Raw genomic sequence first — 27,898 nt, forward strand, 5'->3', positions numbered from 1 at the left:
CTCCTCACTTTTCGTGGACGGGAGGATCTTGGGGGGATTTATCGTGCCACGGTGAGCGAACCTTTGGGTTCTGGGGACGAGGGTAAGGCGAGGCTTACTTAGTATTGATGTAGAAAACAGCATACAATACTTCCTTCCCCCGTTTGCAAGTAATACTGCTTGTTGGGCGCTAGGACCCCGCAGAAACTAACGCCAACCGATGGAGGTTGTTTTCACCTTTCTAACGGTAGCGAGCCTTAATTTCGTCCCTTATCTTGACATCTCGCGCGCTCAATTCACTAGCTTACCTCGGTTTGAATCTAATCTTACCTGTCATAGTGTAATAACAAAAGTTTTCTGGCGTTTGAAGATATGCCATGATTTATATTTCATGTGATTTTCTTGTTCAAATGTACTCCTTAAAGAGAGTTTTTCGTTCAAGTTGGTTTGCAGTGATAACAACACAGGTTTCAGTGACTGTATTTGTCAAAACTAAACGAGAAATCTTTTGAATCTGGACAAGCAGTGTTAAGAAGGAAAAAATTCGAGCTCTCATCTCCGGGAGAGGAAAAGAATGGATAAAGAATGGACCCTTAAGGTGTGGAGAGGGAGGCAACAACGGCTTGACCAACATAAAACACACGGTCTTCATGTGAAAAGAAACAACAACAATAAACGCCTCTTTATTTGAAATAAATTTTTACATGGCCAGAATATCAGCCCTCTCCTCAAATTAATATTAAGTCATTCTCAAATTTGAAGTGAAGCGCGATTGTAACTACGCTAGCGCGGCTTTGGAATCACTTGAGTAAACAGCTAAGATTCGCGCTCTTTGCTAAATCTCTGAAAACGTAATACATCTCTTCTTATATGACAAAAAAAACCAAAACATTTATACCAAGGATAATTCTATTTACAAATTTTAATTTAAACTGGTAACTATGCCAACCCACCATAGCTTCGGTAATCAAAGATGTAAAAATCCTTTAAAAACGTTTGCTGAACAAAAGTGAAGCAAGCGAAAATTTACTTAAAATGTGGAACTCAAGCCAAAGTAATCGAGTTTAGATAGGTTTAAATGCTATTTCGATTAATTTCGCTTGAGTGCTTCCGAATCTTTGCAAGATTTCTCGGAAGGTTTACAAACATTTCCACATTTCATTACAAAACAAATTATAAACTTTTCCTCTGAGAGAGTACAAAAATATGTACACAGAAGTATATATTAAAATAACATTAATTGTTTCAACCCCCCCCCTCCCTTAAATAAAAATTTAAAAATGAAGTTTCTCATAGTCACTGCGGAACCAAGGTTAAACATTTAGTTCTAAATCTACTATGGCGCCTGAAAAACGTTGTAGAACGCAACAATCTAAAACAAAATTTAGTACGAAAATGGAAAGGACAACTTCCGAAGAGGAGGATGTCACAGAAGCAAATTGACTTGGAACGCAAAGGAAAAAGAAGCCCCACCCTTCCTTCCCACCTCTTACATAAGGTGTCTACACGTGTCGTCACATGGACCGACCTACAGGACTTGAAGGAGTACTATTACTAATCTGACTACGAATACTGTCACGCACAGTTCTCACGCATGAGAGAATCTGGAGCCGAGTGTGGGTCATGGAACCTGCATCCCAGCTCCGCGAGCGTACGGCTCGCTTTCGGGGGGTGCCAGTCGAGCGCGGTGGTTCACGAGCCTGTGTCTCCATATATGGAAAATCAGTTGAGGAGTCTGACATTGGAGTTCCCAGCGGTGTTTGGAGAGACGTTTCATCTATAAAGAGGAAATGAAGCAGAAAACACGTGTGCAACTCCCATTGGATAATAACGAAATCGTAGTTGTGACTGCAACAAGCAAAGAATGAGACAAACAGCTGGCACGCGCGTATTGCAACAAGCTAACGCACCTTCGGGAGTGGAACAATATGCCACTGCCGTAGTTTCCTTACACATACTTTCAGGATTCGGCTGTTTTAGGATCAGGTTTGTTGCTTCCCTTTCCCTATAATAAAGAAAATAAAAGATTGGTATTAAAAAAGCGGCTTCCAAATATTTGGAGTAATTTCGAGATCCTGTTATTTACTTTTACATGCATAAACGTATGAGTATACGAGCGTATATGCGTATGTGAAAACGTGCACACGTGTAGAAGCATACGCACGTGCGTGCGTAATTGCGTGCACACGTGCGAGCGTATGTATGCGTCTGTTCAAACTCCTTACCCCGCAAATGACGTCAAAAACTCTTTAACATTCATAACCCCAATCTAAAAGAGGAAATAAACGAAAAAATTACATCTTTCGAATGAGGAAGAGCACAGCTAAAATAGATTCTAATGGCCCCTTAGAATAGGAAAAATTTAATCTGCACTGGCTGATAAGCTCACCCCTCGCTCAAAGAACCACGGTACTTCCATTCTGTTCTTGTCCATATCTGTGATCAAGAGAAACACTGATTTTAACGAAACATGCAAGGATAAGCCATTATTTTACATGTTGAGGAAGGGACATTCCCTCTTTTGTACTCGTAACATTGGAGCATACTTAGAGGAAAAATAAACACGAACTTTAAATCCAACGGAAATACAAATCACTTCTCATTGTTCTGTGCTGCAGTTCGGCTTGAGTCTGGGTGGTTCGAATCTTTCAAATTCGTAATAGAGGTACAAAACCGGTACTACTGGCCTGGCTTACCATAGCTGTTGCTCAGTGGTAAAACATCGGAGCGCAAAATCTGGATGGTATGGATTTTCTGATGGTATTTCGGTTTCGATTTCGATAAGGAGGACAATGACTTTTTATTTGAACCACGCTCGTAAAAACGAATAACACCCTTCTTTAAAATATCATAGGCAAAAGATTTCTACTGACGCACCTGACAACAGAATCACGTGTCTGTAGACAGACACAAGTTCAATTTGTAGCTTGAGCGAGGTCTGTAAATAGCGCTGGGAAGACGGAATGCCTTCTGTTACGTAACCCTGGTCGAGAAGAACAAAACAAAAGCATTTTGAAATCAAATTGGTTCGAAAAATTGATATATTCAGCATTGAAATTTAACAAAATTCCCACTGTAGTAGTTAGGAACAAAAGCGAGCTTTATTTGGCAAATCATATTGACTGCTACGTAAAGCAAAAACAAAAAAACGAAATTTCTTTACGACAATTCTCAAGGTAAACTTGCCAAAGTCGCATTTCACAAGATCTTTGCGTTTACTAATATCCTTGTTCAAATACTATCGGTATCGGACGTTTCAAGGGAAACTCGTCAAATTTTTCCAACAATTTTCCATAATTTCTGGGAATGTTGCCAATGAATATGCAGCTTTCGACAATAACCGCAAATCCTCTCACCTTTTGAAGAACTGTAACAAAACCTTCGTTCTTGTAATCGCGTAGAAGATTCTAGGGGAAACACGTTGAATTCAATTAACAGTGGAAGGGATAGGGGGTTGGGGAGAATATAGAATCTTCAAATTATACATATCTTCTTCAGTCATGTAGCTATTCCAAGTAAGGTCTCGAATCGATGTGTATTAAAGTGCACACATCAAGATAAATCCCACGCCCTTGAAATTATACGCAAATTGCCTCTCACTCGCCGCATTATCTCTTGCACATGTCTTTACAAAATTGAGAGAGTAAAGTTTTTTGGCGAGCTACGATGAACGTTACCGATTAACTCGTTAGCACCCTTTTGCTATTTTGAACGCCAAGCAACACATAAAAAAAAACTAACGAACAAAACAAAAAACCAGAACAGAGGTTAATCTGTCCGTTTGGCGAGAGCTTATTGGCTTATAAGATAAGCGGAGCATAACACTTCAAAATGCATGCAAAAGCGCCGACTACGCGAACTAAATTGAACCAAGAGTGAACTTACCAGAACTCTGGAGTCTCTTCTCGTCAGTGGCCTGTAGCAAATTAAACCAAAACAAAAAAACGCAGGGATTGAGCGGAGCCAACGCGATAACAGTTTTCTGAATAACGATAAAAAATTGACGAAGCCAAAACTGACTCACCTGTTCAGAGAAAGTTTCTTGTAGCCATTTCGGCTGATGTTCAAGACCCAGACGAACTTCTGATGAACTAGGCTTTGTTCCTTTAGGTAGCGTAACAGAGCATCAAGGTGATCTACGAGACGAAAGTAAAGCATGAACGATACGGCTTAATAGTCAGGCAGCGAGCGAGAGAAACTTCCGGCTGCTGAAACACGATCAACACAGGGCTGAAGAAATTCAAACCAGGACTGTACTGGGACCATTTAACGCTTGAGGTACAAGTGAACATTTAAGACTGGCCAGAAGACTTAAGTATCCCTAAGAGGTGCCGCATCTATATGTAACCCCTCATCCTGTCGCTCCCACCCAATCCCCCCCCCATCTTACCTTTCACTCTTTCACTCCGCTCACCCCTCCCTCCTTTTCCCCCTCTCACTCCCCCCCAAAACCGTCTCACCTTTCACTCTTTCACCCCCCTCAACCTTCCTTTCCCCCCCTCTCGCATGCAGATGCAGACTGTCCATAGACTCACCAAGTTGAATTGTCTTCAGAAAGTTGTCATCGGCCAGCAAGGCACCACCCGAAACAAAGATGTTCTCGTAAAAACGGCTTCCTTCTGTCACGTCTACAAAGAAAGACGACGTCAACTCCACTCAACTAAACTAATCAACTAAATTTTTATGACGTCCCTTTTTTGCAGTGAAGTTAATAGCAGTCTAACGGTGAGGATCAATTCACACTTGGTGTGTTATGAATGTTTCGCATACCTGTTAGAGTGTTAAACAGGGAGAATTTGACAAGTGGTGACATCTTCAGTCGGTACAAGTTGGCCAACCTGGTGACAAAGAGGTCAATATTGAGAAATCTTAAGGAATATCGGCAATTTTACAGTGAGTACAGAACACAGGAAGAGGATGATAACATAGCCCATTAACCACTTGTCACAGAGACATTCACTCGGGAAAAATTCTGGGAATAACACGCTCCGAAAACAGATTTAGCCGTGCCAAACATCAACTATTTCTTCCCCAAAGGAGAAAAAATAAAAGACAGAAGCAGCGTCTCTTTCAGCACTCCGGCTAAGTGAGTCGCACCCTCTATCTTGAAGAGGAGCAACCGTGCCCCCAAAAAGCAGAAGAAAAATAGTAGACTAGGTGAGAAAAAACCATACTTATCTTCAGTTCCTTTATTTACCTGTGAACAGATGGCAAGTGTTTTTTTCTGATGAACACTTTCAGCTCTCGTGTATTTTCCTCCAAATATTTGGAGTTCCTGACATCCACAAGTGTTCCACCTGCTCTCAACATGTAGTTCTTACAAAAGAACAAACATACAGTGAATCATAAAGTGAATGGCGATATCATGCAAAGTAACGAGGATACCGCGGTTTGATATGTGCGTTGGTTAAAACCTGCACAAACTGTCTCAGTAAAGGGACATTGATTTCTAGAGCGTTAAAGCTTCAAACCGCTAAAAGCGAAGGTCTGCCGTTCGCTTCATTGTTGGGGACTAATCTTTGTTTCACAAACGTGACACCCCGAAAGATCTTTCTTTAACTGCGACTCCTTTCTAAGGAAATGGCACAACATACAACATACAACATACCTTCAACGCTTCACACTCCCTGTCAACGTCTGGTGAATACACAAAGAACTGGAACTTCCTGTTAACACCTGGCTTTTGACTTCTCTTCTGAATAGAAGGCTTCCCTGATACTAAAAGAAAGTACAACAACACACTATAACATGATTTTCACAGAGGAACGGAAAGTTGACCGACGTTGAGGAGTCGATTCTGGTTCTCAGTGTTGGGAGGGCACCGCTCTCAAAATTGCGCCATTTCTGCACCCATAGATTTGATATGTCTAAAAATTGTTATCACTACCTCAGCTCAGTATTTATAAATAAATAAAGTTAACGTTCAACTAGAGCGCTCAGAAAACAGAGAGGGATTTCGTTCGGTGTGGGAAACTAATAAGCATAAAAGCCCCTCCCCCCCCCCCCACCCCGAATAACAAACTACTTTTCGAGATGATACAAAACGCTATGTGCCTACAAAATACTAAGCACATGCATTTCACTAGTCAGTTTGAACAAACAAACATACCTCTACCGAGGTAACAACGTGCATCACTCTTTTCATTTGTAGACAGCCACTCTGGCTGCCCTACTCCACTTGGAGACTGCCCATCCAACGAACCCGTTCTGCAATCCTTTTCCTGTGGAGGGTTCGCTAAATGCGTAATATTGTTAAAGTTGAATACTCTGGAAGGACCCGAAGCTTCCTCCCCCACAGACACACCGCTGTCAGAGGGGCAGCTGCTCAGCTCCAAGTAGCTGCAATTTGCTTGACGAAGAATATCCTCCAACGAAGACACAGTTGAGGCAATGGTTTCCTCTGCGATGCGATCAAACGTTGACGATTGTCCTAACAGGTTTCTTAAGCCACCTATTGAGCTGAAAATGGTCTGCTCAGCACTCGCCATGAAGAGCGGATCAATGGGGCTCAATAGTTGCTCTTCAGATAAGTCTTCCTCCAAGTTTGCTGGTTCTTCTGCTCGTGGTTTGTAAACAGAGACAATGGGATTCTCCTGATAATTTTCATCTGTAACATTCTTCCTCGTTTTTCCTTTAATACCAATTATGCCTTCCTGTACACGCACTTCATCCTTCGCAAAATCAAGATTTTCTGCTTGCGATCTCCCTTTAGGATTTTCCAGCAAATTATTATTGGGGATAACGTCAGGACTATCTCCACTTGATTTGTTGGAAGTGACTGATGAACACTTCAGCAATGACTCCACATCCACTTCCATATCAATTTTTCCTACTCCTAGATCATTTCGAGAGACGCATGAAAGCGTTTCTTGTCGTTCGTTACCAGAACAACCTGGAATCTCCTTGAGGGCGTCATTGTTCAAGAGTTCCTGATCCTCGAGTAGGTTTGCATCAACATCAGGATTCTTCGCTGCTGATACATCTAAAGATTTCCCCACCGATACCTTATCGTCTTCAGCATGCAATTGAACACCAGCTGCTAAGCTTTGTTGGTTTACAGTGTCAGCAGAATCCAACTTGGCCGGCTTATCTTGAATTGAATATCCGTTAGAGCTTTCAGATCTCTCAATAACCATAATGGTAGCATTTCTTTCCTGGTCAGAGTCTATTTCCATATCACTTGTTTCTTCATGTTTTCTGTCGCCCTTTTGCACTGATTCCATACGAGTCGAAATGCAGACACCAGAGTTGGTATTGGCATCATCTTCCTTCTCTTTCAGATCACTGTTTCTGTTGCCGTTTGTGTTATTGATTTGAATTGAATATCCGTCAGAGCTTTCGGATTTTTCTTGATCAGAGTCTATTTCCATATCACTTGTTTCTTCATGTTTTCTGCCGCCCTTTTGTGCTGATTCCATACTTGTCGAAATGCAGACACAAGAGTTTGTTTCAGCATCATCTTTCTTCTCTTTCAAATCACTGTTTCTGCTTCCGTTTGTGTTATCGATTTGAATTGAATATCCGTCAGAGCTTTCGGATCTTTCGTTATCAGAGTCTATTTCCATATCACTTGTTTCTTCGTGTTTTCTGCCGCTCTTTTGCACTGATTCCATACGTGTCGAAATGCAGACACCAGACTTTGTTTTAGCATTATCTTCTTTCTCTTTCAGATCACAGTTTCTGTTGCCGTTTACGTTATTGCTTTCGGTGTAAAACTGCATCAAAGCAGAAACGACCGAATGATCCATTACACTCTTGGGTGGTCGCCTATCTTCATCATCTTCATCTTTATTGGCGACTTCTTGCGCCACTGAATCCGATGGAAATATTGTTGAATTGCCACTTGCCTCTGTCGGAGACAGAAGTTCTGAACCAGGAGGACAACTATTAACAGAGCTACATGCAACATTCCTCGGGAGCGAAGGACGAAGAGGAAGAGGAGGTGGAGGAAAGTGTGGAATGTGGGTTTGGGGAAGAGGTTCCAGAGATGAGGGCACTGTACCTGGAACTAGTTTTAGCACACCAGGATCACAAGACGTCAACACACCAGCAGCAGTAGCACCAGCAGTCGTTGAAGGGGCTTTGTGGACTTTGTTGAGCTGATCTGAACTTATACCGATTGAAGCCTCAATTGGCAATGCGTTGGCAACAGTGGAGGCTGTCCTCTCGTGACCTGAGCCATCTGTCTTCTCTTCTGCTGCCAAGGTTTCAACAGGAGCTTCATTCATGTGATTCTCCTTCCTCGTTTTAGGATCGGAAATCTTAATACCTGCCCGTTTTTCTCCTTCTCCTTCTCCTTCTCCTTCTCCTTCTCCTTCTCCTTCTCCTTCTCCTTCTCCTCTTCCTCTTCCTCCACATCCATCAGGACCTAAGTCAGGCTCTGCGAGCATCTTTTCTTCTCCTGTTTCGCCTCCATCAGGACACTTTGGAGTTTCATGACCAAGACTACCTTCCTCACGAGAGTTATTTTCAACATCTGGGGTACTCTGTCCTGCTAAACTTGGTTTTTGGTCTTCAAAGATTACAGATCCACTCCTCACAACCACAGCTTCGTCGGTTGTACTTTGATTCACCTCGACATCTTCAGTAACCTCCTTGACGTTCTGCGGCGTATCGCTTGTGTCTTTTTCATGTTGTGAATTCAAATCCAAAGAAAAATCTCCGATCGACTTTAACTCGTTCACATTCTTCATATCAGCAGTTACACACAGGTTTGCCTGTCTGTCTTTTGCTTCACGATTCCCCTCAGAAACAGCATGGTGTAACACTACATCATCTACAATATCATGCATATCTATGTCGAGCGGTTGATGCTCTTTATCCTCACTAGAATAGAACACTTTGGTTGGAAAACTCTTAATTACTGCATCCTCTTTATGAATGCTATCACTCTCTCCGCCAGCTACTGGCCCTCTTTGTACGCCATCTCTCCCACACTCGTTTCCCTGATCCCCCAACGACACATCGTCGTGTTCTTCCTCTTCTTCAGACGAATCTTTACCCAGGTGAACATGTGAACAGCTGGTCTCTGGATGATTTGGATCATCGTTGTTTCCAGTAACTCCTTCCACCTCTGTAACCAAACCTTTTTCGAAAATAATTGAAACTTCTTTATCACACAACAGATCATCCGTCTTGGGATGAACAGAACAATCGCATTCAACATTAACATCAATGTGCTTTTGTGCAAAATTTTCAACCGGAGTGCAAGGTGATACCGAGTGATTAACATGCGCGCTTTGTACAGAACATCTCTCAACATTCCCATCTTCCTTTGAAACAGAACTGGAACTTGCTTCTTTATGAAAAGGAGTAAAACTTTCACACTGCGTCTCCGCGTTAACGTCATCAAATGCAGGTTCTGGAGTATCTGCGTCCTCTGTACACGGCCTTGAGCTTTGACATAATCGCCTCAATCGCTTCTTGGCTCGACGATATAAACGTTCTGAAGATCTGCGTTTAGATTCTGGGGTAATTTGAACAGTGCAAGTTTGGTCCGTTCCAATGGTGGCCAGTTTAGCCCCGTGGTTCTGCCTTCGTACCCAGTTTTCAAGCTGCACTTTATTCATCCACGCAAAAACATATATGTCCCATTTTTCTGGCTTTTCAATCCCGCCAGATTTACCGTGATTAGCAGTTTCTGCATCTTGAACCACCTTAGGTCTCTTGTCAGGGCTGTCTTCATCACAACCAGTATTTTTTCCAGTGGCGCTTTGACTTACTAACTTGGAATCTAAACCACCAGAAAGAATCCAAACAATTCAAAAATATAGATATATATATATGTATATTTTGTAATTTCATTCACTAATTTCCCTCAGATGATAAGGAAACCATGCCTTTCTGATTTCACTTCTATGCCCTCAAACGAAAATCATGGGAATGATACCTCTTGCTAGAGTTTATTAAAATTTGTCCACGGTGCTATGGCACTTTTCGATTGACTATGGAAAGTAATCTAGAACTGCTTTGGTTCTGCTTCAATGTGCTTTGTTATCAGTAACGAGACCACACCCTAGCTTTTCAACCAGTCAGATGCAGAAGTGAAACCAATCCTAATTAATATCATTATTGTTCGGAAAAAAAGATAAATTCAAGGATAAAAACACATCATCGACAGCTACTCTCAACTGTTCACAATCTCTTTGAAAATATCTCTCAGGAGAATATTTGTCCTTTCAGTGGCGCACTGATTCCTTTCCAAGGCCGAGCACGCAATTGTCAAAACTCGGGAACCTAGCTAGCCAGCCAATATGGATGAACTGAACCACCAATCACAGGAGAAGAAGAAGGGTAAACAGTAGATCCTCGAGCCCATGTTCTCTCCGTCTGTGCCTACGTACTAAGTCCTTCGACAGATCATCAACCCCCGATGACTAATGACACAGAGGTGACACATAAAAGTTAACCCTTTCACTCCCAAGAGCAACTAATAAGGAACGTCTCCCTATAATAACAACATATTGTCCAGTAGAGAGGTGATTGCAAAAAGGGAACTTATTGACTTAGGTATGCTGTTTGATTTAACGCCAAATTCTCCAAGCGAAAACTGAAGGGAAATAAGGGAAACTGTAAAGAGAGCCGATCTTTTGATCTTGGGAGTGTAAAGGTTGAGTGTTTGGTTAAGATTGTGAACAAGCATTGATGAGAGTAGCTGATTCAGATGTATCCCTAACCAAGTGAATACAACACCTGCCTTCTCCCCCAACTGAAGTTCCCTGGCTGTGTTTGACCTCTTCACGGCTCTTCCACGGATATCTTTTCTCGCGAATTGTTGTGCGATGCTTTCCTTCCTATCAGAAAATAATCATTCAGGTAAAAAAAAAATTACACCGTATGGACAGTAAAAAATATTTCTGGAAGGTTATTTTTATCGAGAAAAAACAGGCCAAACCTAATTGTATCCAGTAGTGCTGATTACTTATCGTTTTGTTGCAAAACTGCATCTTTTCGAGACTATAAAGCAAATGTGGCCGAGTAACTTAATTCATCTACCTTCTGTGTTCCTCTGGGTGGTTTTTGGGCGCTATCCCTGTGTGACTTGTAATGTTGGTGTTGATGATCAGGGAGTCCATGGCCATATTCAAACACTTCAGACTGAGGAAGCTCTTGACCATACCTTGAAATAAAACAAGGAGAACAACATTTCTGAAAGTAGAAGGCTGACAGGCCAGCGTGGACACTATTTTGTTTCTTAAGTTATACATTGAGAGCTACTCTGTAAAAGATGTCGTAGGCGTTCCAGGAACTTCGAGTTAATCGTCGGGTAAATTCTGAACGTGGAATCCATCCACACATCTTAACCTATAACTGGTAAATGGTGCACGGAAATTTGTGAATGTGAACCCCTTCCGTTTCCCTTTGAAAAATCAAAACGACGCCCAGTCATTATCAGTCCTATTCCCTAAGTAAAAAGAGAATGGTTCATCTAACAAAATAAAACCATTGGTCAACAGACCTTGCAATGTCCTCATCACTTTCGTGTGCAGACTGTGAGACATAATGACCAGTGCTGTCATCCAACGACAAAGATTCTTTGTGAACTCTGGGCACCACCAGCTCTGTCGGACCCAGACTTCCCAATCCCAAGTCACGTTCCTCAGAGGTCGTCGTTTGGCAGAAGAAACCCTCAACTAAAAAAGAAACGCAACGAAGCTTAATTTTGCTTCCTCTGTCTCAAGTCGTGGATCTTCCAATATCACGACTTATGAGCACTTTCTCCAGAAGTGGCACGCTATAATATTATTCAATGAGGCTTCATGTACATGTCATACAAGTCAATGCGACGCTTTTCCTACTGTGACGAGGGGGCTTCCAGATGCGGTTATTCAATTTCCTTGGGTTCTTTGCTTCCTTTGTTTACCTCTCTCTCTCTCTTTCTCTCCCTCTCCCTCCCTACCACATTTCGAGGTGAGCAGTTATACCATAAACCGGTTCGTCGGTGTTGAGTTGACAGAAAGAAGCGCTATCGCTCGATGACCTCTAGGTGGCTAAGGTGATTCCTACCCTCCTCTGTGGCTACCTTCAATTTACGGTACCTTCCCTCTAATACTATTAACCATGAGTTTTCACTCTTGTAAAACTAATTATAAGTCTGAACATTAATATAACTAAGACACTAACCTGGCCAAGATGATCGTGATATACAAGGTTCTTGAACGACATCCTGAATCTTTTCCTCTCCAAAAGCATACGGTACTTGGCTTTGTTCCACCCCTACAAGAGGGTGCTCTTCAAGGTATGCCGGTGGAGATAAAGTTGGCGACAACATCTGTAAATCGGACACCTGCTGATGTTCATCGCTAACGACAGCTCCAGCTGGTTTGGAAACTTCATTTGATTTCAGTGGTGCAGCCCAGAATCCCAGACTCGGGTGAGTAAAGTCCATGGCTGGAGTGGCCGTTTCAGGTGTGTCTGGAGTGGTTGGCCAGCTCTCAAAATCAGAACTGAGCTCACCTGGACTTATGTCTTCAAGGTCACTGTACTCCATGTCAGTTAGTGGTCGTTTCTTTGTTGGCAAGGCAAGATACGGATTAGAACTTACTTGTAACAGGCCTTTGGGGTTTCTAGTACATTGTAGCATGAAGAACACTTAGCGGAAGTAATATTTAGCGAACTAGCTATTTATGTATTTTGCAGGAACAAATTTTAGCGACCATGATCATAATAGTGAATTCCAAAAAGAAAACTTTGGTGCGTTGTTTCTTCACCTATTCGGGTATTTCTATTAAAGAAGGAACAGATTCTGCAGATTGGGTGAAGTTTGATCACACGACGAAAGTTATCTAAGCACGCTTGACAGCGTTGCATGAAAGATCTACAAAATACACGCCAACATATATTTGTTTCCGTCTGAATGTGACTCACTTTTTCTGCTTCTTCTGTTTCAAGCAGATCTGCCTCTTCCTCTTCCACTTCTTCTTCTTTCTTTTCCATCTTTAAAGGATCTAACGAAAAGAATGTTTCAACACTTGGTTATTTCCTTAGAGGGCATAACATTTTAAATAGTATGTCTGTGGAATGTAAACAGGCCAGATTTTAATTTTACACTGTTTATCTAAGCACCTTCTTTTTGTCTGTACGATGTGTTTCACAAGAAAACATCAGAAGTAAAAGAGAAGTAAACGAATATATAGTTTGGAGTTAGTTTAGACGCAGAGTTCTAAATTCAGTTCACGATTACATACTGTAGCCTACGCTTCTCTAAATGCAATACACACGATGCTAATTTTAAGCTCAGTCACTGACTACAAAAAGATGATATATATACACTCATAAAAGAGGGGGAAAAGGAAACCGATTCAAGTCTCGATAAACGCAATATTTGAATTTCAAAAAAGACAAACGATCCAAGCAGTTTTGTGTTTTGGTTTGATTGAGACAATTCTCAAAACGAATTTGTAATGATTACAAACAAGAGACCAGTTGATATCAAACCTAAAAAAAATTTAAAAATTTAAAAACACTTCTATTTTAAACAGTATGCGTATCAACAGGTTCATCGCATCCTTGTCTATCTTCAACTGACGACTGGAAATGGAAAAACAATTAAAATGTTTTCTTCTGTTCGCAGTTCCTCGCCTATCTTGCTCTACCCTTGTACACTTCCCTAAAGCGTACCAACTTGTAAATTCTAAATTTAGTTACCTTGTAAAATGGTGATCTTCAACCCACCCTTCAAATCGCTCACAATTCGTGGAGGCAGTTCGCGCCTCGACAAGTTGGATACGTGCTCCTTTGGTTGCCTGCATGGCTCTTCGTTTAACTGCCTATCTCTATGAGAACCATCCCTATGGGAGCCGGGGGATGCCATGCGGCCTCTCCTTTCGTGTACGCTCTTCTTGCTTCTCTTTGTCGGAGAAGACAACTCAGAGGAGTCATAATCTTCGCTTGAACTTTTCCATAGCTTTCTTTTTTGTGCTGGAACCGTCACGTACCTTTTCCGCGCTTTGGGTCGTTCAATGAGGGCGCTGGAACTATCTGCTTCATTTCGGACCACTTCTAGTTTAGGTGTTATCAGCTCTTCAGGCGTTTGGGTTGGCACACTGGTTGATGCTTGATTGTCAGTATTGCGAGTTACTTTCGATGACCATCGCTGTTTTAATTCAATATCGAAAGATCCATACTCTGTAGACGCAAAAAGGACAACATACGAATCATCAGTTGTTTACATGTGTCACACTCCTGGCAGACTAATGCTATTTTCACGTTACTATGCCTTAGAGTCAAGGTCAGGTCTTGACGGCTTAGTGGCCAATAACAGCAAAAGCTTGTTCGCGGTTTCTGGTCTATTGGAGGCAGCCATCCCCTCCTAACCCCATCTCTACGTATCTTTTTATTTCCTCTTAGATGTTTACCCTTAGATGGTGGAAAGGGACTAGCCCGGGTCCCGTGCGTGGTCGCTGCTCTTCACACTGAACAAAGAAAGTTAAGTAACGAGTTGTGTCTGCACCTAAGCTAAGTATCTCATGCAGCCAAGGTGTTCCAGAGTTTCTGACGCATGAGGTAACCAGGAGTATTGAGACTCCCCCTGGATGAGATGCCAATCCATTGTAGGTCATACGGTTTCCTTGAAAAATTATTTGCCGATACCCATTTATACTCCTGGGAAGAGAGTGGCACTGAGCAATTAAATTTTCTGACCAAAGAACACAACACAATGATAACACGCTAGGTGACCTCAATTCCAACAATTTGACAGGTTGAAAATGAAACAATTTCAACGAATTGAAGGAACGAAAGGGCAGAATGTTTCAAACCTTATTACTCGCTCTTTGAACTAACTAATATCTTCGAGACTGAGAGCAGTAACAGAAATCAATTAAGTGACCTCTTTCCACAGTAAAGAAAATAATGTCACATTTTAACATCAATTTTAAATTTTCGAATGCTTTACCGGGAAGGTCCCTTTCTGGGGTTCCTTCATCAGATATATCACTGACATCGTCGTATTCACTCTCCCCTTTAGGCAACGTTTCCTGTGCTGTTTGGTGCGACGGCAAGCTACTGACACCATGTGCTCTATTCTCGTTAGCATTAAGGGTTGAAGACTCTTCAGGGCCTCTTTCCTCAGTGCTTGTCTCAAAAGATCCTAAGTCAAGGAGCTGAACAACACGTAAGCCACTCTCCAAATGGATGGCTCTTTTCCTGGGGGAGCTCTCCTCTCCACCAAATATCAGTTTACTCTCTTCTGCGAAACCTTTAAGTGAAACCAATCCCTCATCAAAATAAACTCAATCCTAAGTACTGTATTGGTAAACAATTTAGTAAACAATACAGTAGGTTATGATAAAATAGTCCTCTATTTGGTGAGACTTTTTGACTCTCAATCCATACTCACCCTCTTCGTGAACATACGATTCATCAACCATGGCACTAGGATCTGGATTATCAGGGTTGCTAAAGATGTCGACATCCTCTAGCTCCTCTTCAGCTTCCTGTTGCACTTCCCCTTGCTTCCCTTCCACCTCCTCCTCCAACCTCTCTACCTCCTCCTCCACCCCTTCTGCCTCCTCCTCCATCTCCTGCTCAAACCCTTCCACCTCATCTTCCAACTCCCCTTCCTCCTCCACCTCTCCTTCCACTTCCTCTTCCACATCTCCTTCCACTTCCTCCTCCATATCTCCATCCAATTCCTCCTCCACATCTCCTTCCACTTCCTCCTCCACCTCTCCTTCCACTTCCTCCTCCACATCTCCTTCCACTTCCTCCTCCACATCTCCTTCCACTTCCTCCTCCACACCTCCTTCCACTTCCTCCTCCACCTCTCCTTCCACCTCCTCCTCCACATCTTCTTCCCCTTCCTCCTCCACATCTCCTTCCATCTCTTCCTCTATCACCTTTTCTGCACCAGATCTGGACTCATGAGCATTCCTTCGAAGAATGTCATAGATCTTACTGACCGCTTTAGATCCCTTTCGTTCTGCTTCAGTTCGATAGGGTGTGGTGGGCAAACACAAAGGATGGTTGATGTCAAAAAGGTCAGAACTGTTTCCAGAGATGGACACATCACTGTGTTCATCAATACTTCCAGGAGGTTCTGTTACATGGGTTTTGGATTCCTTGTATTCTGCATCAGTGTGATATGTTGTGGTGGTTAAACCATTGGATGGTTTACTGCCCAAAACGTCTGTACTACTTCCTGAGATTGCTATGTCGCTGTGCCTATTACTTAAAACACCTGAAGGTTCTGTTGAAAGTTGAGAGATTGAGATTTGACACGCAGAGGCATCAGCCAGAGAAGGGTCCTTAGCTTCAGTGCTTCTTTCCTTTGGTACGTCGTCCACATTGTCATCTTCTATCAAACCTACATCGTCAAGGTTTCCTGAAACATTACTGCATCCTTCTCTTGCTGGTTCAACCACAATTTGATTTTTTTCATTGTAAATAGACTCGTGAGTTTGCGAAAGTTTCGTGGGTGATTCATTTGGCTCTGTCACATCCATTTGGTCCAACCCTGATGATAAGCCTTGCGTTCCTGCTTCATTTATTAATGACAATTTGATTGCTGATTCTGTAGGTTTCTCTAGTGTTTCTACAGCCTCGGTGCCTTCATTTTCTGTCTCTCTTCTACTCTGGTCCACTCTTTCCATAGACTCCTCGGTTGGCCTGGTTTCAGTCACGTTCTCCTTCATAGGCATTTCTTTCTTGTCTTTTTCGCTACCTGTTATCTCTCTGTCCTCTTTTGAAGAGTCGAAAACTGTCATCTCTGAGTTGCTTGTTGCAGCATCAGTTTGGTCTCCTATTTGAGTGCTAGAGTGCTGTGCTTTGTTCATAGTTCTGACATCATCTGAATCGTTTTCATTTTGGCCCTCTTCAACACCTTTCTGCCACTTTGCAAAACCGAGATGCTTGTTGTTTCCTTGCCTTGTCTCGTCTTTTTTAGGGTCTTCATCCTTTCTAGTAATTGTGGTTGCCAACTCCTTTGAATATCTTTGCTCTATAGATTGTGGAAACATTACGTTCGCATAGCCTTTAGCGCCTCCGCTGGGGGCAGAAACAGTTTTAATCGGAGCAACCCAGAATCCAATAGGACCTGGTTGTCGTGGTGGAAACTGAGGCACTGAAGGCCCTGCACTATACATGGGATGCACAGGCATCTTTTGTAGGGCTCCAGGAAGACCACCTCGATGAGGATGTCCTGGCCCAGTGGGAGGTAGAGGAAGAACACTGAACCTCTGAACTGGTATTTGTGAAAATCTTTGGGGTGGCACAGGAGGCATCTCTGGCACTGGTCTCGGAAATGGCACACTTGGTGGGAAAACATGATGAGGTCTACCAGCTGTTGGTGGAAGACATGGTGGTGGAAGAACAAGCCTCGGATGAGGAGTGTTTGCAGGCCACCGTGGCACCTCAGATGGAGAAATTGGTGCAATGCCTGGTGGAGGTGGCATATTCGCAGGGAAGGCAAACCTCTGATTGGGTTGAAGAGGAGGTGTCCACTGCTGTTCATGGTGCTGAATGGTTGGATGCGAAGGTAGAGGTGGAAACGATGAGCTGCTAGGTGCAGGCCGAGGTGGTAGGGAAGTGGGTAAAGAAGAAATAGGTGTTGGTGAGATGGGAGAGTATGGCACAAACGTTGTGCCTGGTGGTGGAGGGGGAGAACCAAAGGGTAGGGTTCCACCAGGAGGCGCAGATGAGACTGATGGAGTCTGAAGTGCTGGTTGAGGACTTGTGCCAATAATTGACTGAGGTAGGAAAGGGGATGAAAATGGTGCAGAATGAACTGGTGGTGGATTTGGCTGACTTGTGCATGGTCCCATGCTCAATGTACTCCTGTAGGGCCCTTGAGCAAGGGGAGGATTGAATGGAAAACTCGATGACGCTATGGCAATCGGAACTGTTGAAGGAGTACTTGCTGGAGTTCCTACAGAGTGGTAACGTCCTTTTGAGGAAACCACAGTTATAGGACTAACTGATCCTGTTGGTGTGGTGCATTGGGGACTCAAATCCATGGATACAGGTGACTTTCTGTCCCCTTGGATATCAGCTTTTTCCTCGTGCTCTGTTTCCTGAGACCGTTTTGTTACCTTAGGCTCTGGTGTTTGATTATGTTCATCACCAGATGATTGTGCAAAAACCTCTCTGGAGTCTCTCTTCTTAAGAATCAGTGTCAACTTGGGTTTTTTGGGTGGCGCATCAGAATTTGATTGTGGTCTTGTCAGGGCATCACAAGATGGAATTGCCGGAGGTGGGGCCTCAGACAATTCTGGTACAGCAGTCTCCTTGACCGGCTTACTATTGGCTGGTGTTGCCGGACCTTTAGGAGTACTTTTATGCTGTTTTGACCCCTTCGTTGGAGAATCTCCCAAAGCTTTCTTTTCAGACCTTACAACAGGTGTCTGTTTTTCCTCTCTTCTCTTCTCGATACTTTTGAAGTTTCGCTCTCCAGATGATAGTGTGGACAATACTGATGCATTACCTTGATATGTTTGAGATCTTTCCCCTTTCATCTCTGTTGAACCCACACCACTACGGCTTCTCTTCATAGACTTCTCATCAATCGTTGAAGACATCAACGTACCAGCAGTTTTTGCTCCCTTTGCAGCGTCTTGTGCCTGACGTTTCACACTCTGCGACTCTAATTGATTCTTCATCATGTCCAAGGTTTTTCTTATACCATCAATCATGGTGGACATTGATTCTTCAGGCTTCTGTGATTTCAACTTGTTTAACAGCTCTCTTAGAAATCCGCTGTTTGGGCTTGATTCTTCAGGTTTCTGTTGTTTCACCTTTTCCACAAAATTTCTTAAAACCTCACTGTTCGATTGATAATTCGTATTCGATTGCTCAGACATTGGAAATTTTATCTTAACCAACAACTCGTTCAGAAATTCACTATTGATTTGATACTTGTTCTGTTGATTAGCAGCTGTTATTGGTGATGTATATGCAACTGGAGCAGAATTCGGTTTCACTCCCCGAGCTTGCAGCGACGCTTGCGCATTAAAAGGCACACCATGGCCACTTCTGCTAGATGACGTGGCTGGCTCACCGTCAACAGAGCGCCTCAATCTCGGATCTTCCCTGTGTTTTTCTTTCCTCACAACAAGAGCTTGCGAAGGTAACACTGTGTCTTTCTTAGCCACGTCATCCAGTTTGAACTGTTGCAATGAGACATCAGCATGCTCTCCGAGAAAACCTTGATTTTTCTCTACATTTCCTTCATGTCTTTCAAGTTCATCTTGCTTTCCAAGGGCTACTTTCTGTTTCTCTGTGTTGGGTGTTCCAATTGGGATGTCTTGTTGTCCAGAAAACACTCTGTGCTGTTCCATATTTCCACTAGTTCTAAAATTCACATCTTGTTTCCCAGACAACAGTCTCTGTTCCTCGTTATTACCACTTGATCTTGCACGCACATCCTGAAAAGGCAAATTTGGGACTACTCTGGGACCAGGAACATAAGTAGGAGCGGAAGAGGATTGAATTGTCGACTTCTGAAAATCTCCATCCATGCCTCCTAAAGGGTGTGGCCTGCTAAGCCAACTTTCCACTCTACGCTTCCATGTCACCGTTTGCTCGTTTGTCAAACCCTTATCACACGACACAAAATCAGGAACATCCTGCCTTTCCATGTGACTGGATGCCGGGGCAGCTAATGGTCTCGCAGAATCTAAACTGTGCCGTCTCGGTTCATTGAGCTTCTCCTTGTCATCAACCTTTGTACTCAGATGTCTTTTCAGTTCCTTTTGAATTTGACTTACTCCCAAATCATTTGCGGTTACTGAGCCACTTTTCGCCGTGTTGATGACGTTCTCTACGAGGAGACGTAAGAAGAAAATAGCATAAGTATGACATCAGGAGCAACACAAATTGCACAGATAAGTAGCGGTCTACAAACACATCCAAATAAGGATTAGGACATCACTGGAAAAACAGGTACACCGAGAAATACCCAAAACTACGTCTGCATCCAGAGGACTTTTGTCACGTTGTACTATCTACAAGGAAACAAATGCTTGCTTCCAAGCCTTTGTTTCCTCCATTAGGATTAAGGACCTGGTATTTGAGTGCTTACTTCCATCTGTTACTACATGAAATAATATATAGATTTAGCCAAGCCTAAAAGCGGAGCTCGAATTTTTTTTTCCCCCGCACGTCTCAAGGGCACAACGCCTTGCCCCGGCCAGGACTAGAACCCAGGTCGTCCGACTCGGAGCCCAGTGCACTGACCACTGGACTACTGAACAAAGTCGTGGCGTTGGCGTGCCCGCGGTACAGTTGACCACGCATGCTAAAAGCAGCACCTTGTACGGTCGTACATCCATATTTTTTCGACATTCAAATACTGTGTTGCAATCAAATGACGAGTTCGTAGACGAAACAAATTTAGTACATCACGTAACGTGTCGAAAGTAAACACAAATCAGTGTTTTTTCCCTGAATAAGGTAATGCGATAAATCTATGTTCATTTTCCATGGATGTTGTGTTGGATGTCACCACTGCTCCCTTTTCACACACCACTTGAATCTTTTAACTTCCAGAAGTGATAAACATGTAAATTCTCCCTACAATATCCATACATTACCCAACACAAAGATAATGAGAATACCCAAACTTGTCAGGTAAAATTGATGATCCTGATCTAACACCAAATTTCGGTAACTAAATTGCAAGAGAAAGTGTTGTAGCTAAAGAGAAGAATTAACAATGAATCAGATCTAGGGAGTTAGAGGGTTGAAGTAGTTGTTTACCTTCATAAATAAAATTTTTTCTTATTTCTTAAAATCAAGTGAATAATTACACAGTTGTATGATCTGGGCATTGAGACACACACTTACCTCTGCCAGTTTTCTGTTTCTTCACAAAGAGGAGAGCATGAAGTGTTGCTGGTGAATCTACTGTAGTGATGCCTAGGAAATAATCAATTTTGTAAGGAGTTTTGGTTCCATAGCCATTCAGTATAGGCACAAAAAAGGCTAAAACTTCAAGTCGCAAGGGAAAATAAGGCAGCTTTCTCTAATTCCTTTGAACAGCTACAATGTAATTAACATCTAAAATTACATGATCAAGCCATTTTAAGTAAAAACAAAGAAAATAGTAGTAAAAAAGATACATTGTAAGGTGATGCTCTTCACACACCATGTAAAAACCTGTCTAACCTGTCAGACAAGTTAAGAACACTTTAGGAAAAACACCCACAAGGCTATAGGATGATCACTCACCAAGGTCCAAAGTGATTTGAGAGGTTGGAATAAGAAATATCACTCTGTTTGCATCTGGATTTTTGACAATTCCAGCCTTAAAAAAACAATGTCGACAAAGAGGAAAAAGTATTAAGAAATATTACACAGTTGGTTGATGTAAATTAACAGAATTTACTAAAAATTGAACCTTACTTATTGTGAAAATTACAAAACAAATGAACATATCTGTCTCATATTTCTATCACAACTACAATTTGTTATATTGATCAGCAAGTAGCATAACTCAGGACAATTGATCCTCATTCCAAAGGGGTTTTGTTTTGCTACTGGTGTGGAGGTACAAATCTTCCCTACTTTTGAGGGGGTTTAAGTTTAGTGTCCAGGATCAGACTCCTACAGCAGTGGTGTTGATTGAGATGTTGACTTTGTGAGACTTGCTTCTCTTTGATGTTTTCACCATTTTCACCATTTTCACCACCACCAAACAACTGATATGTGCAAAAAATTTCACAACAATCAAAGATTCCAATTATTTAGGGTTCTATCTGTGCGTTTTGTAATTCATCATGTTGCTTACCCAATTTTTCTCCTGGAAAAACTTAACAAGTTTTCTAATTTTTCCATGGTCATCTTCAATTGGAACTAATTCACAATGCAAAAAGCTTGTCCCACCAGCTAAAGATGCTAAAAACACAACAACAAAAAAAACTAATTATATTTGGAACTATAAGAAGAAATCAGTTTATTAAAATGTCAGAGCCTACATTCACTGGAAAATAAAAATAAAGAAAAAACAAGAAAACCCCAAAATTGAAACATCTTAAATACTGGAACACTACCCTGCTTTGTGTCTGTTTTCTTGTGAGTGAGCTTGTCATTGGTTGCTACTTACATGGGAGCATTACTCAATCTACCAGCTCACTTTCAAAGTGGCAGCCCCTGGTTATACCAGGCACAGAATATACATCACGTAATGCAGTTGTCAAATTTTTACAAACTTTCCTGTTATTATTTGGAAAGTCTTACATCTTTCTGATAAATGGAATGAAGAAGATGAGCAGGTAAAGGTTCCTCCTAGGGATGAGGACCAAAGTAAATGATCCTCTCTTCAAGGATAAATGAGTTTTCTATTTTTAAGACAAAAGCCATGTAAAATTTGGAAAAAAAAATTTCCTTCAAAAATAGAAAAACATTACCTTTGCACACTCTAGACACAGAGGGTGGACCAGAGCGAAAAAGTGGGAAAGTCAAGAATGGTCTCAGCTGCTGAAAGGAGATTTTCTCCTTCATAACAATCTTCTTACCACTGAAAGCAAAAAATTTGCATCATGTAAACATGTGTTGATGACAACATTGACAACTTGATGAAAGATTGCTTTACAGTAAGAAAAACCTTCATAGATCAATAATAATCTGACCTAAATAAAGTAAATCTTGCTTAGTGAAAAATGTCAATCTCAAAAAACACAGCCAATAACATGCAGATTACCTACTTCAAAAAGAGACGTGTTTCCAAGCCAAAGTAGGTATAGTGTCAGAGGAAAATGGGAAGCTTTATGAAATATCTTACTGATTGGGTGCATAATTTGACTGTTTTTTTCCGAAGATCAACAGCTGCAACATGACCAACAATGAAAAGGTCTCTCGCCAAAAATGGTTTACTTCACCAACACTCTATCATTGCTAAATTAACTTACATTTCAAAGGGAAGCTTGATTTTCTGTACAGAATGGCAAACAAGCTGTGCATCAGCCAACAATCTGTCCTTGTTTGTGATCTTCCCCGTCCAAACAACATGGCTACTTCTTCCCCTTCTCTTTTCTGGAATTCCTAACCATAATAAATTTACATCATTTAGTGTAACATGTCACTTGTGCATTACCATCTTAAAATCAAATCCTTCTTTTTAATTGTCAAATGGTTTACCAGGGTTCTGAACAGGATAAAAACTAAGTGTCTGCCCATCGCAATTATTCATAGTCATTTTTTTCAAAGTCGCCAACTGGAAAAGTTAAATCATAAAATGGTTGCCAGAAATAAAATTTGGGTGCAAAATGAAAAGAAAAAAAAATCAATTATACACTGTTAAAATACTAAAAGGTGCCACCTTCTTTTGAGAAGCCTGGCCTACACATTTAAAAAGAATGAGGTGACATACAATATAATTTCAAAGTTTAACTTACTTGTTTCACGTCTTACAAAACCTTTGGCTGGCAGTGAAAACCCACTATTGTCCACACCTGGAAACTCCTCCTAAAAAAATTGCATAAAATCAGAAATTGTATGATAAAGAAAAAAGGTGACAAACATTACATTTTGCTTTCACCTCACCTGCACAATGGATGATTCTTGATGAGGACCCAATGAATCACCCACCAAAATAGTGATAACAGCATAAGGAAGACAATGTCGCGGCCTTTTTACATGCAGGTCATCACCTTCCTCAGCAAACTCGTAGAAATAATACTGTTTAAAAAAAAAAAAAAAAAAAATTTCATAGACATATAAATTTCTCAAGGCATTAATAAAAAACATCAGTTAACAGCACAACTTAATCCATGCTTAATTTTCCAAGGAGAAGTCTGCAGTAAAAAAGATACTATAAAATTTCCAAGTTGCAATAAATCCCCAGAAGCAGCAACCCTTTGAAAGTGATAAAACAGCCCTCTAATGGCCTGAAATTGTCGTGTTATTACTTTTATTAAAGCTGCTGTAGTTCTTAATGCGATCAAACAAATCAAGTAGTACAGGGACCAAAAGTTGACTGAGATTGTGTATTTAGCGACTGAGTGGGAAGGCCATGTGGGAAAATATTTGGCTCTTGGTCAAGATGTACAGACCTCGCTACCATCTGCCCCACTTTAAATCATTCAATGAGCATTTTATCATAAGACTACCACCCCCTCTTTTTTCCTTCATCTTTTTGCTCCTCATTTTGGCTTTTCGATGCCAAACAGCTTATTCTGCCCTACTCAAGCCACTGTACATGGCCCAAGGAAGGGAGTTATTATACAATGTTTTTCATTAAAAGCATAAAGAAGGCTATACAGGCTATGTGATGAGTTTAGTTACAACACATAAACAAACCCTACCACACAAATGATGTCCTTCAAACCCACCTGTGAGTAATCAAATACTTGGTTAAGTGGGCTGTTTGCTTGAAGATTCTGAAGGGATTTTGAAACATGGCAGTCAAAGTTTGGTGTTGGCTCAAGCAGGTCACCAGCAGTTGCTGCATTCCGTTCTGTAACTTGTTTTACCTTGCCCTGTAAGGTAAAAGGAAAAAAGAAAAGATATTAATGCTCCAAAATATACACTTCCTACAGTTTCACAACCAAAGAATATAGCAGTGCTTTCAGTAAGTTTTGAAGTACTATTGACCAATCTTGTGGTTAAAGGAAATACATGATACCTTAAGAATTTAAGGTTGCAATGTACTGCAGAACACTTAACCCTTTAACTCCCAGAACAGGTTTCCTTACTGTCAACCATAAAATTCTTATAATGTTGGTTCAGAGAATTTAGTATTGGATCAACTAATCATCCCCAAATTGATATTTTTCTTTATTCTCATCACTTATCTGGTTGACATTGTATTGATATTGAAAGGAGAAATTCTGTCTGAGTCACTCATGGGAGTTTAAGGGTTAAAGGATTATTTTTAGTCAGCAATGAGTTCCTTTACACAATTTAGACTGCACACAAACCTTGATGACTTTGAAAACTATAAGGTATCCCAGAGAACCTTGAATAAGAGGTTTCCTGGAAATGACGTCAGCATGACGGCCAAGATACACACCTGAAGTTTTAAATGTAAACACAAAGAAACTGCATGATCAGTTGTAAATATTAAGAATCATTAAGAATGATTAATATCAATTTCACCATAACATTGTCAGTGCCTTGTCTATTTAACAAATTGACAATTTTCCATTACCAAGTATTTCTTCAAGGTTATTCATCTTTCAACTTTGCAAACTGAGAACTGGACTTTCTATTTCTACTTCCCTTCCTCTGCTTTTTTTCCCTCATGACAAGCTCTTCTACAAAAATTTCCAAGTCTACCAGACTTAAAACTCAGAAGTTTGTTATTGTCCATATCTCAGAAATTTGCCATTGTTTTCACAAGATAAATTTTTTATCTGACATGGCGAGGATTGTCGAGCATTACATCACACCATCTTTGTTGTCTATAATCTTATTTACAATAGTTCTTGACCAATGAGAGCACAAGAATTTCTACAGAAAACTGTTATTATGTCAAAAAACACATACCCATCGATGGATCTCCCAAGCATGATAATGATGTTGAACCAACCTCCAATCCATTTTCACATATTTTTCTTGCCTGATATAACAAAACCAAAATAGGTTAGCACAATACTGAAATGAAACAGTGTTTCCCTACCTCCCTTCACAATAATTTATTTTGCAGAAAGAATAAACTTTTTCACAGCAATTCAAGCTTCAACCACAAATGTTGGATGCTGGACGTTTGTCAAGGATTACCATACCCTTTACATCCTAATTTTCTCCACACTGTTTGCTTTACATTTCCTAAGTAGCTGTCAAGGAGAATTTCTTTAACAGTCAAGAAGTTCTTTAGTTGGTGATCATTTCCTTAGTCTTGTGACCTTTATGCGTAATTCAAGGATGACAATGTACGACGAAATGAGAAACTAGTCACTCTTTAGGACTCAAGAGTAAATGCAAATGACCAAAATATTTGGCAAGGAAAGATTTTGGAATAACCCCATGCTAATCTAAAACAAATCCTTTGTCCCAGAGATAAGCTACTGGTTCTGTCATTGCTTTCTTTTATCAAAGAATTGTAAACCTAATGAAGATGAGGGCTAAAAAGAATTCTTGCCACTAGGCCTCAAAATTTGCCTTCGCATCTTTGTGCCAAACACAAAATCAAACAGCTGGTGCCCAGAATAAGACAAAACAGGCTTAGAGTTTGTTTCCCTCCATATCATAATGCTATGAGCTTGATAAATGTCAACTTATGAAATAAGTCATCAAATTTATTTCTGTGCAAAACCATTCCTAGAAATAACGAAACCAGATTTCTCACGTAATACGTAATGAGGCAATTATCGGAAGCAGCTGGGATGTGATGAAAAATTATTTGCTCCTTTAAGTATCAAACTAACCAAGGACACCAGTTTGGCTCATCTAAAATCTATTTCGCTTCTCTATTCAACTAGAGGCACAATTAAAGTTTATCAACAGCGATTACTACGAGAGGAATCGAAATTTTTCACAAAATTGTCAACTCAAGCATTTTCAATTCATCTAAAAATGGAAGTCTGAATAATTTTAACAACAATCGTTCAAATAAACATAGCAAGTTTCTTTCGAGGTCAGGGATTCATGAAATCGTTTTGGTTAAATTTTTTCTCCTTGTGAAAACATTAGACGTTTGTGGAACAAAAAAAAAAAACATTTCACTTAAGTTATCCTGTACTTTCACTTGTAGCGAAGCTTGTGTAAGAAAACGAAACACTCGCTTAATTTTGCAAAAACCGCATCGCATGCCATAAAAAGTATAATTGAGCTTAGCTATTCAAACCTCTTCACGATCAACAGTGTAGAAGAACGCATGTTTGTCTTCAAGTTCTTTAGAATTTCGCCATTCGTTCCGCATAGACTGTTTTTTATCCTGGTACTGTTGATTAAAACAAAGCCCAAACAAAGATTAGAAGATTGCTGTGGAACGTTGTTTAAATAAATCCATAGCTTACTTCGAATGATTGATTTGGATTGATTAATGATCCAAACTCACTCACTGAATGAATGGAACGATTAATAATCCAAACTTACTCACCTCTCGGGACAGCTGGTCATTAAATACAAGCTCTAGCTTTTCAAATTTCAGGGTAGCGCCAACCACAGGATCTCGATATGATTGCGCGACATTGCGAAGTAACTCCTTCCCCTCTCTAGTATCAAAACTGGAATGCTGAAGAAGTTCTTTAAAAAAGAAATGCCAAAGTAAAACCAGATCAGTGTTTAAGGTCCGCAAATACACCCCGTTCTGAAGGGTTTTTACGCAAAACTAACAATTAGCATAAAGGCGAGCAAGAAATTTTAGCACGTTTAAAAGTCACACCACTGATCAAAAATGCTCTAGCTCAAAGATCATGATTAACTTACCATTTGCTTGCTTTTTCTTTCGTGGGATGACAAATCCACCCTTCTTTTGAAAAGAAGACCGTACCCGCTGCTTTCCTGTAGTATTTGTACCGCTATTTCCTGGCAAATTTAAACGCACAGCGAGCGGAATGTCATCTTCCGAAACTTCTGTAATCGACCCGTCCTCTTTTCGTTCAGAATCGTTGTCCAAATTCAACGCTTTCGGAGCAAGCATTTTCTTCAAATAATTGCAATAGAGTTTTCTTTTCCCTATGTATGCTCCTCATGGCTTGTAAACAGTGTTAATAACCTACATTTCGCAAAGAAATCAGCGCATTCCTGTCCGATCCTATGCTGAGTAGCGACCTCGTGAGCCTCACTTTACGTCTCTTACCAAGGCTTCTCAAAGAACTTCGGGACAAGCGCGGGAATGGTAGTTATCCTTACTCTCCGGGGGAAGGGTGAAGTAATGAATCTCTTCTTTTCTTTCGAATCACCCGAGCATATAAAAATTTGTGCTTGAATATACATTTTTATAATCTAACCTCATAAAAAATAAGTAAATAATTTCTAACGACGTTTTCTTCTTTATTTCAATAACTTTACCCTTTGAAGAGCAAAACTCTCACCACTA

At 40.9% G+C, this 27,898-nt stretch overlaps 1 protein-coding gene across 1 annotated transcript; it reads right to left on the minus strand.

Annotated features, from left to right (window-relative positions):
- Window positions 1-646: 646 nt before the first annotated feature.
- LOC113677873 (uncharacterized) lies at window positions 647-27,667 on the minus strand. The gene is made up of 34 exons (XM_089191025.1): window positions 27,286-27,667; window positions 26,957-27,102; window positions 26,702-26,797; window positions 25,402-25,474; window positions 24,834-24,925; window positions 24,246-24,392; window positions 23,458-23,592; window positions 23,310-23,379; window positions 22,824-22,956; window positions 22,323-22,432; window positions 21,704-21,810; window positions 21,145-21,220; window positions 20,761-20,832; window positions 15,320-19,735; window positions 14,876-15,178; window positions 13,627-14,106; window positions 12,847-12,926; window positions 12,103-12,487; window positions 11,438-11,612; window positions 10,975-11,098; window positions 10,676-10,772; window positions 6,089-9,712; window positions 5,588-5,697; window positions 5,177-5,295; window positions 4,750-4,817; window positions 4,515-4,607; window positions 4,004-4,115; window positions 3,865-3,895; window positions 3,336-3,386; window positions 2,857-2,962; window positions 2,369-2,415; window positions 2,205-2,248; window positions 1,890-1,984; window positions 647-1,756 (listed from the first exon to the last, which is right to left on the minus strand). Exons 1-34 carry the CDS (start codon window positions 27,497-27,499, stop codon window positions 1,494-1,496), a joined length of 12,294 nt encoding a protein of 4,097 aa, XP_089047151.1. The 5' UTR covers window positions 27,500-27,667; the 3' UTR covers window positions 647-1,493.
- Between the last annotated feature and the right edge of the window lie 231 nt (window positions 27,668-27,898).

This window comes from Pocillopora damicornis, chromosome 13, assembly GCF_964200805.1.
Source record: "Pocillopora damicornis chromosome 13, jaPocDami1.2, whole genome shotgun sequence".
In the NCBI taxonomy this organism is placed as follows: Eukaryota; Metazoa; Cnidaria; class Anthozoa; order Scleractinia; family Pocilloporidae; genus Pocillopora; species Pocillopora damicornis.